General features: G+C 46.3%; 1 protein-coding gene across 3 annotated transcripts in view; it reads right to left on the bottom strand.

Annotated features, from left to right (window-relative positions):
* Positions 1-12,685, bottom strand: part of lrfn5a (leucine rich repeat and fibronectin type III domain containing 5a) — a gene marked incomplete at its 3' end in the record, with an annotated part of 94,409 nt that overhangs the window by 6,636 nt on the left and 75,088 nt on the right. For 2 of the 3 annotated variants that reach the window (XM_084013786.1, XM_084013787.1), the window contains 3 exons: positions 12,065-12,220; positions 11,307-11,566; positions 9,759-10,226 (listed from right to left, as the gene is read on the bottom strand). In XM_084013786.1, coding sequence (XP_083869912.1) covers positions 9,759-10,226; positions 11,307-11,566; positions 12,065-12,220 — 884 coding nt within the window. Of the gene's footprint in view, positions 1-9,754; positions 10,227-11,306; positions 11,567-12,064; positions 12,221-12,685 lie in introns of those variants that run through there. The other variant, XM_084013788.1, reaches the window with a different exon arrangement.

The following is a 12,685-nucleotide window of genomic DNA, read 5'->3' on the forward strand; positions in this document are numbered from 1 at the left end:
GCAGCTAGCCTGCTAACCAAACACAAGCTCAGTAATTCACTTGTTGTATCTCATATCTTTAACTGTCAAATCAACATGTTTTATACACAGTTATATCAAACTATTTCTTGGTAGTGCAGTTACGTCCTTAGACTGTCAGTTTCTGTCCGATCTAAGCTAAGCTAAGCTAAGCTAAGCTACCGGTAGCAGCTTCCTTCTTTATATCTCCAAATCTATTACTGAAAGAAACTACAAAAATATTGTGGTGAATTATATGTAATAAATGTGAGTTAAACTTTCATGATCATACAACGCGTTATTAAAATCATGATTTCAGCTTCATTCCCGACAGTAACTCCGTCCACTGATGAAGATCATGTGTTGTGATCGAAAGCACCAGAACAAGCAACTACATGAAACATGTGGTGACTTTGTTCTGTCAACTGTATGATCCAGAATGGGATTCATCTTTCTAGTCAACGTGGATTAATTCTTATCTTCCTCAGAAAATAAGCAATGATCTGAACATTTCCATCTCCATGACAACAACATCAACAACAACAACAACAACAACAACAACACTAATGTGTCTGAAAGCAACAGTGCAACTACAAACGGACATCGTCATGAGATTGTTTATCCCAAATGAGATGGCGACATTTCCATTGTATTCTTACACACACACATGCACACACACACGCACGCACACACACACACGCACAACACATGCTAAGAGCAAAAGCCGTTAAATGTTCTCGGTATAAAGAACATAAATAAGTAAAACGTCTCCAACAACAAACAGACAAACAAACAAACAAACAAACACTCAGACAAACAAACAAAGCAGACAAGCAAAAAGACAATCAGACAAACAAACATTGGTAAATTGCATAGCAGTGTTGCCCAAACAGGGATTGGACCAACATTTGGGTCACAGATATCTAAAAGTAGGTTGTCCAATTATTTTAGAAAATGGTATTCAGTGCTTCTGGCTAAAGACTCCCATGCTACCGCAACGCAAGCTAGCCTAAATGAAACAGCCGGACCTGGAAAACTGTCAGATAAGCCAAGAAAAACAGCATGCAGAGGCAGTTCTGGGTTTTAACAGACTCTTCTCTACACCGTTACACTTGTGTTGTCCTCACACTCTCACATTCTCTTCTATGGATTAAATAACACGTACACGGAGGTATGGGAGGAGGAGCGCCACCTCCAGTCCTGAGGTCAACATCGGGGTCTTTTATTATATCTGGTCCAAGACGGAGAAATGGCTGAGATATGATCTGGTTTTGTTTTCTTTATTTGCTTTTAATTGACACTGTTCTGTTTGGTCAATGTGTTGCCTTATGAATATATGTCTAAATAGTCCCGATTATATTATTATATTACTTTAAACTCAAAATCCTGACTTCATTTTCAGAATTCTAAATGAACTTGAAGACATTTCTCACATCTCAAGTCCGGTCGGACCGGTTATGATCAGCTGGTTTCTAAGCCCAAAGAGAGGAGGATTAAAGCTGGTTCCACTCCGGCCCATTATTGTTGACCTCAACGCTAATGTTGCTGACACAGCAGATGGCACGTTGCCATGCTAAAAGCTCTCTCAGGCAGACAGCAGCACTGCAGAAGCTAGCTCCTTATCTCTGATCCACCCCTGACGCCAACAGCTAATGGCTAACAAGCCCCACCCGGCTTCTAGTCAGAGGTGGACGGGGGACCCAGAGGACCAGGGGACCCGGGGGACCAGGGCAAGGCGGGGTACCAGGGCCTGCCGGGGCACCAGGGCCGGCTGGGCTTTGCTAACATCTTAATTCATTAAACTCGGTCAGAGAAACGTTGCTGAAAGGGTAAATATTGCCTCCCTAGCGAGTGGCCAAGCAACCATCAACTCGGCTTACTTTCTCAGAACATAAGGATCATATTTCTGAACACAATAACACATCAGTGATTTAATTACAGTCATACTGTTACACTTCCCAATAAAACACACGTTATTGAAATGTCGATGATCTAAACGCTTTGGTTTCTAATAATAATCACACATTCAGACGACGCTCAGCTCCTCCATGTGGAACTCTTATCAAGGAGCACAGCCGGCTCTTTGTTTCCCAGCATTGTGTTGGATTGTTGCAGCGTCACCGTTCTCTCCTCGTAGCGGTGTCTGGTATGTAGCACGCCATTCATCCAAGGTGACGACTAAGCTGTCATCGGAACCAGCCTTTCACTTTTAATTCCAACACAACACGCTACTCAGCTCCATCCTCCACTTCTGCTGACTCAGCGGTATTCCTCCCTTCCTTCCTTCCCTTATCTCCTCTCACTGATCCGCCTCTGCTTTGTTGTCATTTCAAACACATCCTCTTTTCCTCGTGGAATTTCTCTTCTCATGTTCACAACTCTTTCTATTCCCTTCTTCCTCTTTACATGTCTTTCTTTTAATCCTTCCCTCCCTCTACTTCACAACATTTCATCTCTTCATTCTCACCTTCCAACACGCTTCACTTCTTCTGAACTTTTTCTAACCGATGCCCTTTTTTTACTCTGGTCTTCCTCCTTTCTTCCTGGCTTTATTGAGAATGTCTCCTTTCCTCTAATCTCTCTTTCATCCATCTGTCCTCCCACATCTTCTTCCTTCCACTCTCACTGACACTCATCATCTTCTACCTTCCTCCTTCCTTTAGCATGCCCTTCCTTTTTCTCCGATGGCGAATTAGGGCCAGAAAAAAAAGGAAAAAAAGAACGGAGCGAAGAGAGATTCAGAGAAAAAAAGTAGGCTAGCTAACTTCCCATTAATGTAGGCGTTTATTTTTCTAATAAATACATCACAACGTGTGATGTAAACAAGTTGCTTGGCTGGGTGTTTGCCGTTGCTATGACAACAAGAGAACGCTACCACTAGCATCTCAGCCCAACCGCCCCGATCAATAAAACACACATAAGATGACAATTTGTCCTCATATAAATAAAACCAACAATAAGCATCTTAACGAGGCGTCGTCACACGTTGGGATGATTCATTACAAACAGAAACCTACATTCATAGTGTTGGGACCTCACTAGAAGGACTACACAATGCGGCCTACAGAAGCCTACACATGCGGCCAGGACAATGGGACAAAGGAGATAAAAAAACTACAACCACCATTTTAGTGTCACCTCCACCTGGTCACGGGATCTGACGTCACACCGCTGGCGCGCCATTGGCTGCGAACTGCATGGGACTCCAGGGGGTCCCCCGGACCAGCCGTGAGCTATAAATCCCGCGGCCATCAGAAAAACTTTCTCTCTCCAAAGTAACTCACGTTACACCAGGAGGTGAAGATTACGTCTGCAGCGTTTTCCTTTGTCCTAGGCCGCAGTCTTTCCCCCAAACTCGCTGGACGAGCAACAGACTGTTTATCCCTCTTTTTCTCTACTCGTTTTATTTTTCTTTTGTTTATCATTTTGGATCCCGAGGAGACCACCGCGACAGCGTGACTCTCCTGTTCCCCGCGGAAGGAAGAACACACTTTCTTCGTCCCAGCTGCCAGCAGAACGGATAACTCGACCCGTCTTTGTCTGAAATCAGCTGACTAAATCGCCGAGCCACGCGATTGTTCCTGCAGAAGGAAGAAATACTAACTGTTTTCTTCAACTAATTGGATCCGGCGCTGAACCAGCGCCTCACAAACTACCGTCCGCTGCCGGCGTAAAGAAACGCCATCAACGCACGGGACGGAAACCTCACATCGACGCATCTCACATCGACAAAAGTAAGAGGCTATTTGTCTGGGCAGAAAGCAGAGATTCGATAGTGTAGGACATGCTTGTAATTCTTGTTAATGTGTTTTAAGTTCTGATCGCGGATCGCCGAGTCAGTTTGTTCATGTGCTGCTGTATGTGAATGCTGATCGTGTACCCACGCAGCTGGGTTGATTTCTGTAACAGTGTTTCCGACTAACCTCCGCCATATTCGCGAGCTCAGAAAGCCTCTACTATCAGTTAAAAGACCGGTCTTGCGGAATAAATTCCAGTTCATTCACGCGAGCCCGTGTGATAGCAGCACGGCTTTCTGTCCCTCCGAATATCGCTCGCGCATTTTCTCTCTCTTTGTTTGTGACCCGCTAACACACACACACATACACGCCGCACACACACATACACGCCGCACACACGTGTCCTAAGCCAGCTGTTCCCGGCGGGCGCTAGGGACATAGCTACATCTGGTGGCTACATACGGCTATCTCTCTCTCTCTCTCTCTCTCGCTACTCCGTCAGACCTCAGTGGCTCCGCCCCTGACCGCTGCGAGGAATAGCTCCACCTCTCTCTCTCTCTCTCGCTACCCCATCGAACCTCAGTGGCTCCGCCCCTGAACGCTGCGAGGAATAGCTCCATCTGGTGGCCGCCCATAGCCACCTCTCTCTCTCTCTCTCTCTCTCTCTCTCTCTCTCTCTCTCTCTCTCTCGCGACACGCACACACACACACACATACGCACACACACACTCCACGTGTGTCTCTCCCTTTGTTTAAGCTTAGCTTTGTGTGTTAGGTAGTTAGGTAATAAGGCTTTGTTAATTGCAGTGTTATTGATTGTGATCATTATTACTGATTTGAATAAATCTTATTATATTATAACTAGCGGTCTCTTGTGCTTGTTGTGTATATGTCACTGGATAACAGCAGGTTGTGAAGGCTAGTGCTTGAATTTCACGCCCTTCTTAATTGTTAGATTGTTTTTATGCTTCCATGCCAATGATCACGATGATTGGCATGTGAGTATAAAACCTTTATATTGAGACTGAATACAGTTTTAGGTTATCTTTTCCCTGATCCCAGGGTGGTGCCCCGTTTATTCATGATTGTATCATGATGATATATTAAATATAATTATTAATACCGATAATCATATTGATATTGATAGTTAACTGTTGATAACCAAATCTGCCCCTGCTACAACCCCAACAATAGCGAGCATAGATGCCGGTTGTTAGCATCGTAATAAAGTCTTTTCTCTGAATACTGCCCCCTCTCGGCTCCGTTTTAGTTTTTTTTCCTACAGTGGGCCTGACACGCCGTCGTAGCTTCCCCTCACCTGAATGAACAGACTCATATATGATCCCTTTGTCTCTTTCTTACTGTCCTTCGCAGCCTCTTAGCACCCCCCCCCCCCAACACCTCCGTGTACTTACAACACTAACCCTGTTACATTAGGCCCGCGGTGTGTTCAGGGTGCTATGAAATCAGAATGGTAGCATTACGGCAGGACAAAGGCGGATGTTTTTCACGCCTGAAGCACTGAGCGAGGTGACCAGGATACACTCTCCCTGTTAGAGACAGGAGCGAGGGTGCGTCTCCATCCCCCTGCTGTGTATCCCATAATAACAACATGCAGCCTTTATGTCTGCAGGCTTGGAGCGGCTGAACTCGCTGCTACCTAAGACTTAAATAAAGCATTTTTCTAGAGCTCGTGTTTATGGATGAACAGGAATTCAGTTTCATTGATTTGTGTTGAATCCTCGGTGCTGCAGCGCCCACGTCCTCGTGTCCTCACGTCCTCGTGTCCTCGCATCCTCACATCCTCACGTCCTCACATCCTTGTGTCCTCACGTCCTCATGTCGTCACATCCTCACGTCCTCACATCCTCATGTCCTCACATCCTCGTGTCCTCACTTCCTCACATCCTCTTCTGGCTGCTCACAACCAGGAAGGTGCAGGCGGTGGAAGCAGATCCCCGCCAGCCGACAGCAACCTCCGCTCTGATTTCATGGAAACGTCACGCCAAGACATTTCATCCAGAAACCCGCTTCAACATCACAGAGCATGTAGGGAGATCAACGCCGGACGGAGAGCTGCAGGCTCACTCACACACGGGCAGTCGCACCATCCTTGTTCCCGTCTTGTGGATCGGACTTCCCGTTTAGACCCGAGGTTCCCCACCTGGGGGGTCGGGTATTAGTTTGAAGTCTGTGGTGTAAATTAGATTTTGAGTTGTATTTTATTACATTCTTCTGTATCATTGTTGATATGATTACTTGCCATGGGGTTTGAAATAATAAACTGATCTGAAGGTAACAGGATGAATGACTGGGTTGAACATGTTAATGGTTACCTTAGCAATGCCTCAATATGAATATATCAAATACATATTCCATTATGTAACCCACCTGATTGGACAGCAGCATCCTCTCTATCTTTATGTCTCACACATATCTCTACCATCAGTGTTTGATCCGTTCATTGACTGAACAATACATCTACTCCCTTTATGTGTGAAGTCATTCTCCCATAATCCCCCTGGACGGCGTGCATTCAAACGAACCCTTAATGAGCTCCGTCTGAAGAACATTTTCACTTGGTGGCACTTTTATAATCGTCTTCATCGACCAGCTGGGTGTAAAAGTCAAAGTGCACGATAACCTAAGGGTTAAAGGTCAACACATTGTCCAGTCTTCCCCTGACCCGACCTTGAAATAAGGGGTCAACGGCTGGGGTCAGATAAGGGGGGCGTAGAAGACTCAATCCGGTTCCTTACAGTTTACATTAAAGAGAGGAAGAGACTCAGGTTCACAGATGGATGAAACATTTCAGGTCAGATTAATAATGAACTGTTATATCAACAAGATCGTCAGACTGAAGAATCAGGACTTTAGACTCAGGACTTTAGACTCAGGACTTTAGAATCAGGACTTTAGACTCAGGACTTTAGAATCAGGACTTTAGAATCAGGACTTTAGACTCAGGACTTTAGAATCAGGACTTTAGAATCAGGACTTTAGACTCAGGACTTTAGAATCAGGACTTTAGAATCAGGACTTTAGACTCAGGACTTTAGAATCAGGACTTTAGACTCAGGACTTTAGACTCAGGACTTTAGAATCAGGACTTTAGACTCAGGACTTTAGAATCAGGACTTTAGACTCAGGACTTTAGAATCAGGACTTTAGAATCAGGACTTTAGAATCAGGACTTTAGAATAAGGACTTTAGAATAAGGACTTTACAATCAGGACTTTAGAATCAGGACTTTACAATCAGGACTTTAGAATAAGGACTTTAGAATAAGGACTTTAGAATCAGGACTTTAGAATCAGGACTTTAGAATAAGGACTTTACAATCAGGACTTTACAATAAGGACTCAGGACTTTAACCTCAGGATTTTAGACTCAGGATTTTGGACTAGAGACTTTGGACTCAGGACTTTAGAATCAGGACTTTAGAATCAGGATTTTGGACTCAAGACTTTGGAGTCCGGACTTTAGACTCAGAACATGCAGTGTGAGAGTTTGCATCACTAACTGCATTAATGAGAGTAATCATTTCTTACAGTGTTTTGGACTTTTTTGCAGTGTAGCTCTGTCACTGTTGATTTTGTGAGTAGCAATTTAATTTCATCATTCATCGTTGTTTTTAAATTGCTATTTTGATACAAAACTCATTGATTGTGACGCCACTTTTCACTCGTTATAATCAAAGTAAAAACACTCATCATGGGGTAAAAAACTGGTTGTTTACATTTTTGCCTCCGGGTCAGAAATATAAAACTGGATCAGGAAACATCGGCCTGTCTCAAGTGTCCTCGAGCAAGACATTGGAGTGCTGTCCCCCGGGGGGAGGGGCGGTGGGTGAGGCTTTCCCCTGCAGGGATCAATACAGAATCAAGTGGTACAACGATTACATTTCACATGGGGAGCTCTCGCTGCTCAGGAGGTTAACGTCGGCGGGAGGATAAAAGCTTTAAACCATCGCTCACTTATGCTTCTGTTTATGTAGAGAACTCCACGTATGGAGGAAACACACGGCCGCGCCCAGGAGCATTATGGGTAGCAGGTGAGGAGCAAAGAGTAGGGATGTCAGCTCAAATCAATAAGCTCTTATTGAACGTGGAAAGTAAGTGCCCTGTCTGTGACAACAGGACCTGTCTGTCTCTCTTCCTCTCCATCACTCTGTTTTCCTCCACCCTTCCCCTTTCTGTATTCCCTTAACCTCCCCTCCCTCCTCTCTGCGTGTTTTCGGGTAATAAAAGAACAAAACAATCGATAGGTTGCTGCTTTTGTGCGAGCCGAGCCGTTGAATGGAAATCAATCTGCTATCTAAAGACAAGAGAGCTGCAAAGGAACACAGATGATTCGCTGCTTTCAATTGGAAAATAAAGAGAGCAGGAAGAAGAGGGGAGGGTGAGGAAGAAAGACTTTGATTGACAGAACGAGGAGGGGGTGAAAGGCCGTCTTATCATGCCTCCGTTCCCCCACAGGAAGCTGTTTGTTTCCGTGGCCTTCACACTCGTAACACTTTCCAAGTATTTTAAAGGGTGAAAATGAAAACAACCAATGTGCAAATGCTTCGGTGTGTTTTAGAGAATAAGAACGAGAAGCGGACGGCGTTCAGGGCGGCGTTCAGGACGGCGTTCAGGGCGGTGTTCAGGACGGCGTTCAGGGCAGCGTTCAGGACGGCGTTCAGGGCGGCGTTCAGGGCGGCGTTCAGGGCGGTGTTCAGGACGGCGTTCAGGGCAGCGTTCAGGACGGCGTTCAGGGAGCGGTGTTCAGGACGGCGTTCAGGGCAGCGTTCAGGACGGCGTTCAGGACAGCATTTAGGACGACGTTCGGGACAGTGTTCAGGACGGCATTCAGGACGGCGTTCAGGACGGCGTTCAGGGCGGTGTTCAGGGCGGCGTTCAGGGCGGTGTTCAGGGCGGCGTTCAGGGCGGCGTTCTGGACGACGAGGAGAAGCAGCCACATCCACTTGAAAAGCGATGACGCATCTCTTTGTGGGGCAGACAGCTGTATCCCACCCTCCGTCTCCTGATGAGGGACGGGGTTAAGTGCTGATGAATTATGTCCAGGGATCAGAAATAAAAGATAAAACCAGCAGACTCTCCTCTGAGTGATCTGTGTTTGTTGGTCGGACATTGGAGTAGCAGCAGAGAGGGAAAGACCTCGCCTTTGTCACGGTGACCCAGACGGGTCGATGCCCCCCCCAGGCGGCCGGGCGATGCCGCGCCCTGATGAAGTGTGCGTTGGGATCAGCAGCGATGATGAAAGACGGATAAAACCGGCCAGTTTCCCACGCGTCTGTTAATTCGCTCTCCCTCGTTTCACCAGAGTAAATATTGAGCTCAAATAACAATCATATGAGGCTGATGTGATCTGTGTAATCCTGCAAAACGGCAAAAGTCAAGGGGGAGAGAGAGACAGAGAGAGAGAGAGAGGGAGAGAGAGAGGGAGCAGAGCTTAACCAACCACAGCACCACACTCCTACCACCATATCAATAAGCCTGTGCAAAATAAATCAAAACCTGAATTAACAAACCCCAACACTAAGGGTTAGACCCGGTAGTGTCCTCGAGGACCTGGTAGTGTCCTCTAAGACCTGGTAGTGTCCTCGAGGACCTGGTAGTGTCCTCTAAGACCTGGTTGTGTCCTCGAGGATCTGGTTGTGTCCTCTAAGACCTGGTAGTGTCCTCTAAGACCTGGTAGCGTCCTCTAAGACCTGGTTGTGTCCTCTAAGACCTGGTTGTGTCCTCGAGGACCTGCTGGTGTCCTCTAAGACCTGGTAGTGACCTCTAAGACCTGGTAGTGTCCTCGAGGACCTGGTAGTGTCCTCTAAGACCTGGTTGTGTCCTCAAGGACCTGGTAGCGACAGGATCCCAACAGGATCATTAAAGTTGCATTCAATCTATTGTAATCTAATCTACGAGGCTCAAAGTTGAGTAATTCTCTCCACATATCATGGTTCATTTTCCACTGTCTGTCTGTCTGTCTGTCTGTCTGTCTGTCTGTCTGTCTGTGGTCCTGTCCTACCTGTAGACCAGCGAGTCGTCCTGGCTCCCGTTGTACTGGATCTGGAACATGCGGATGCCGGGGATGTTCCTCTGGAAGTTGAACTTGATGAGCGCCGTGGACGACGTGGCCTCGGCCGTCACCACCCTCTTATCGGCGCCGGCCTTCACATCGCCCGTCACGTTGCTGCCGCCGGCCCCGCCCCGCGTGGACGTGGAAATGTCCGAGGACCCCGGGTCGGGCTCCTGGATGTTGTTGGTGTTGTTGGAGATGTGGGGCAGCTTGATGATGACCAGGTCTATGGTCTGGTGGGCTTCGCCAGCCGGGTTGGAGGAGATGCAGGTGAAGGAGCCGGTGTCCTTCACCGTGCTGATGAGGATGTCCAGAGTTCCGTTGGTGTAGACCAGCGTCCTGGAGGAGTTGGACACCAGTTTGCCCTCGGGGGAGATCCAGTGGATCGCCGGCTCCGGGTCCCCTCTCGCCTTACACCTGTGGGGAGTCCAGTGAGACAGGATGAGCTCCTGGATTCCATCCACCTTCCATCGACTGCATCCACATTCATCTGGGTCAGCATGTTTGACATCAGCCTTTGACTTTTACTTATATTGGTACTACAATAACCCTTATCAGCACCTCCAGGGACAGAACGCTGGTTACACAGTCAATAAGGCGGAGAATAAGGTTTAGCTATTAAACATTACAGTTATTTGTACTTTTGGACTATGAATCGTTGAATGAATAATTAGTTCAGGGCTGCAACTGACTTTTATTTTCATTATCAATTAAAACACTCGTCTATATACCTTTACAAGTCCTCAGTTCAAGGTTCAAGGTGTTTTAAAATGTCTTAATGAGTAAAACATTGACCAAACATTTAAATATCTCTTTACTGATGTATTACAACAGTTACAGCTGTAAATGAGTTAAGTTGTAAGTACAATGAAGGAGTTCACGTGGTTCAGTCGTGAAGCCGAGACTCAAAGGAAGGACGGGAGACGGTCTAAGGTTTCTGGTCCCGATGACTCGACGTGGATCGAGTATAAAGCAACACGAATCATGGAAGTGACATAAAATAAATGAATGAATGATCTCTATGCACACAAGCAGGTTGCTCTCTATGATCTATTGAGGAATAACAGAAAGTCCTTTGAAGCCCTGTGTCATGGTCATTGTGTCTCGTTGGCTGTGATTCTCTGTAGAATGAATAAATAAGAATAATGAGTTTATATAAGAGACGAGTAAGATCATCTTTCAGGGGTTTGCTGCAGACTGGCACCCATGGGTGACGGTGTGTGTTAGACTGTACAACATGATGAATGTGTGTCTCCGATCATTCCCATCACACCGCATGTGTTACTTGGTTACTTTCTCTCCTTCTAATTCCATGTTAGGAAACACAACATCTATCAGGATCGGAAGCGTGTGACCAATATATATGCAAATGAAGTAATCATTATCTCTTAGACCTGCTCCTGCTTTACTTTCATCCTCGTTAAAGTTTTGGCCTGTGTGTGTGTGTGTGTGACTGGTTAAAAGGATAATGCACGTATTCATACTATATCCGGGTACCTGAGAGTGACCCTCTGCCCTTCCAGCACCCTCATCTCGTGGGAGTATCTGGTGATGAGCGGCGGCTCGCAGAGGAACTCCTCCTCGGGGACGGACCAGAAGTAGCGGCCTGAGAGGTGCTGGGGGGAGGCGCAGGTCTCCAGGTCGTCCTCCCGGTTCAGCCGGCGGAGCCACAGCAGCTCACAGTTACAGTGAAGAGGGTTCCCCCCGAAGGACAGCGCGAAGGAGGAGGAGGTCATGAAGCCTGACGTGGCCAGCACCTGGCAGCGAGAACACTAGGGGTGAGTGTTGGCAAGAACCTCACGGTACGATACGTGTCACGATACTTTGGTCACGATGCGATACGTATCACGATATCACGATTTAATACAGATGAAAACACAAGCACCTGTATCTGTACATCAGAGGACAAATTGAGTCAAAACTATTTCATTCAAAACAGCATTATATTAATTCCCATGAAATTCACTGGAATAAATATTGAAAATTGATAAAGTACGGTATTCACAACGCGTCCAAACATTAATCTTTTTTTTTTTTTTATCAATATTTGGAGTTGAAAAATCGATATTGCATTGGGCAGCAAAGTATCGCGATATATTGCCGTATCGATATTTTTACCCACTCCTAGAGAACACCATCGTTACATTCAGGATCACACCGGTCCAGTGAGTGTTTTCACATTAACAGATAACACATCCTGCTGCTTCCCTTTAGTGGAAGACATTTTTTTTATCCATACCACCCCCGTAGGATACCTGCGCTCGTTGGAAAAGTGGGTCCGGTGGCAGCTTCTGGAGTTTATTGGAGGTGACGTCCAGCCGGTTGAGTTTCTGTAGCAGCGAGAACGTCCCCTCTGGAATGTAGTCCAACATGTTGTGGTCTAAACTCAGCGTGTGGAGGCTGATCATTCTCTGCGGGAGGGGAACACACACAGGAACTGGTTAATCACTGGGGAGGTTTCAATCCATCCTACAGGCTCCTCCGACTGCATGAGCCGGCGTATTGTCCCTTTAATAGTAAGAGAGGAAATGGTGAAGTTGAATGTGTTATGTAACACAGCACCTGTTATCACCTGACTAGAACGACTTAGTCATCTAAGTAACAAAGTAATTAAGGGAGCCGATCCACGGGGACGCGGCCATTTGATTTACATTAAAACTGCCTACTGGCTGGCAAAGAGGCTGGTACTAATTTAAAGCACTGGAAATGCATCAAAATGAAGCTTTAGTGAGGTTTAATGAATAGTCCACATAATGACCTGTGTTACATCCAGAAGCCCTAAAGATCTCTTTATTTTAATTCCAAATGAATGCCCCAAAAATGTTTTACGGCTGGTTTTATTGTGTTTGGGGTTGGATGATTTCCTCCTGAAAGGC

The sequence above is a fragment of the Eutrigla gurnardus genome, assembly GCF_963514095.1.
Source record: "Eutrigla gurnardus genome assembly, chromosome: 7".
In the NCBI taxonomy this organism is placed as follows: domain Eukaryota; kingdom Metazoa; phylum Chordata; class Actinopteri; order Perciformes; family Triglidae; genus Eutrigla; species Eutrigla gurnardus.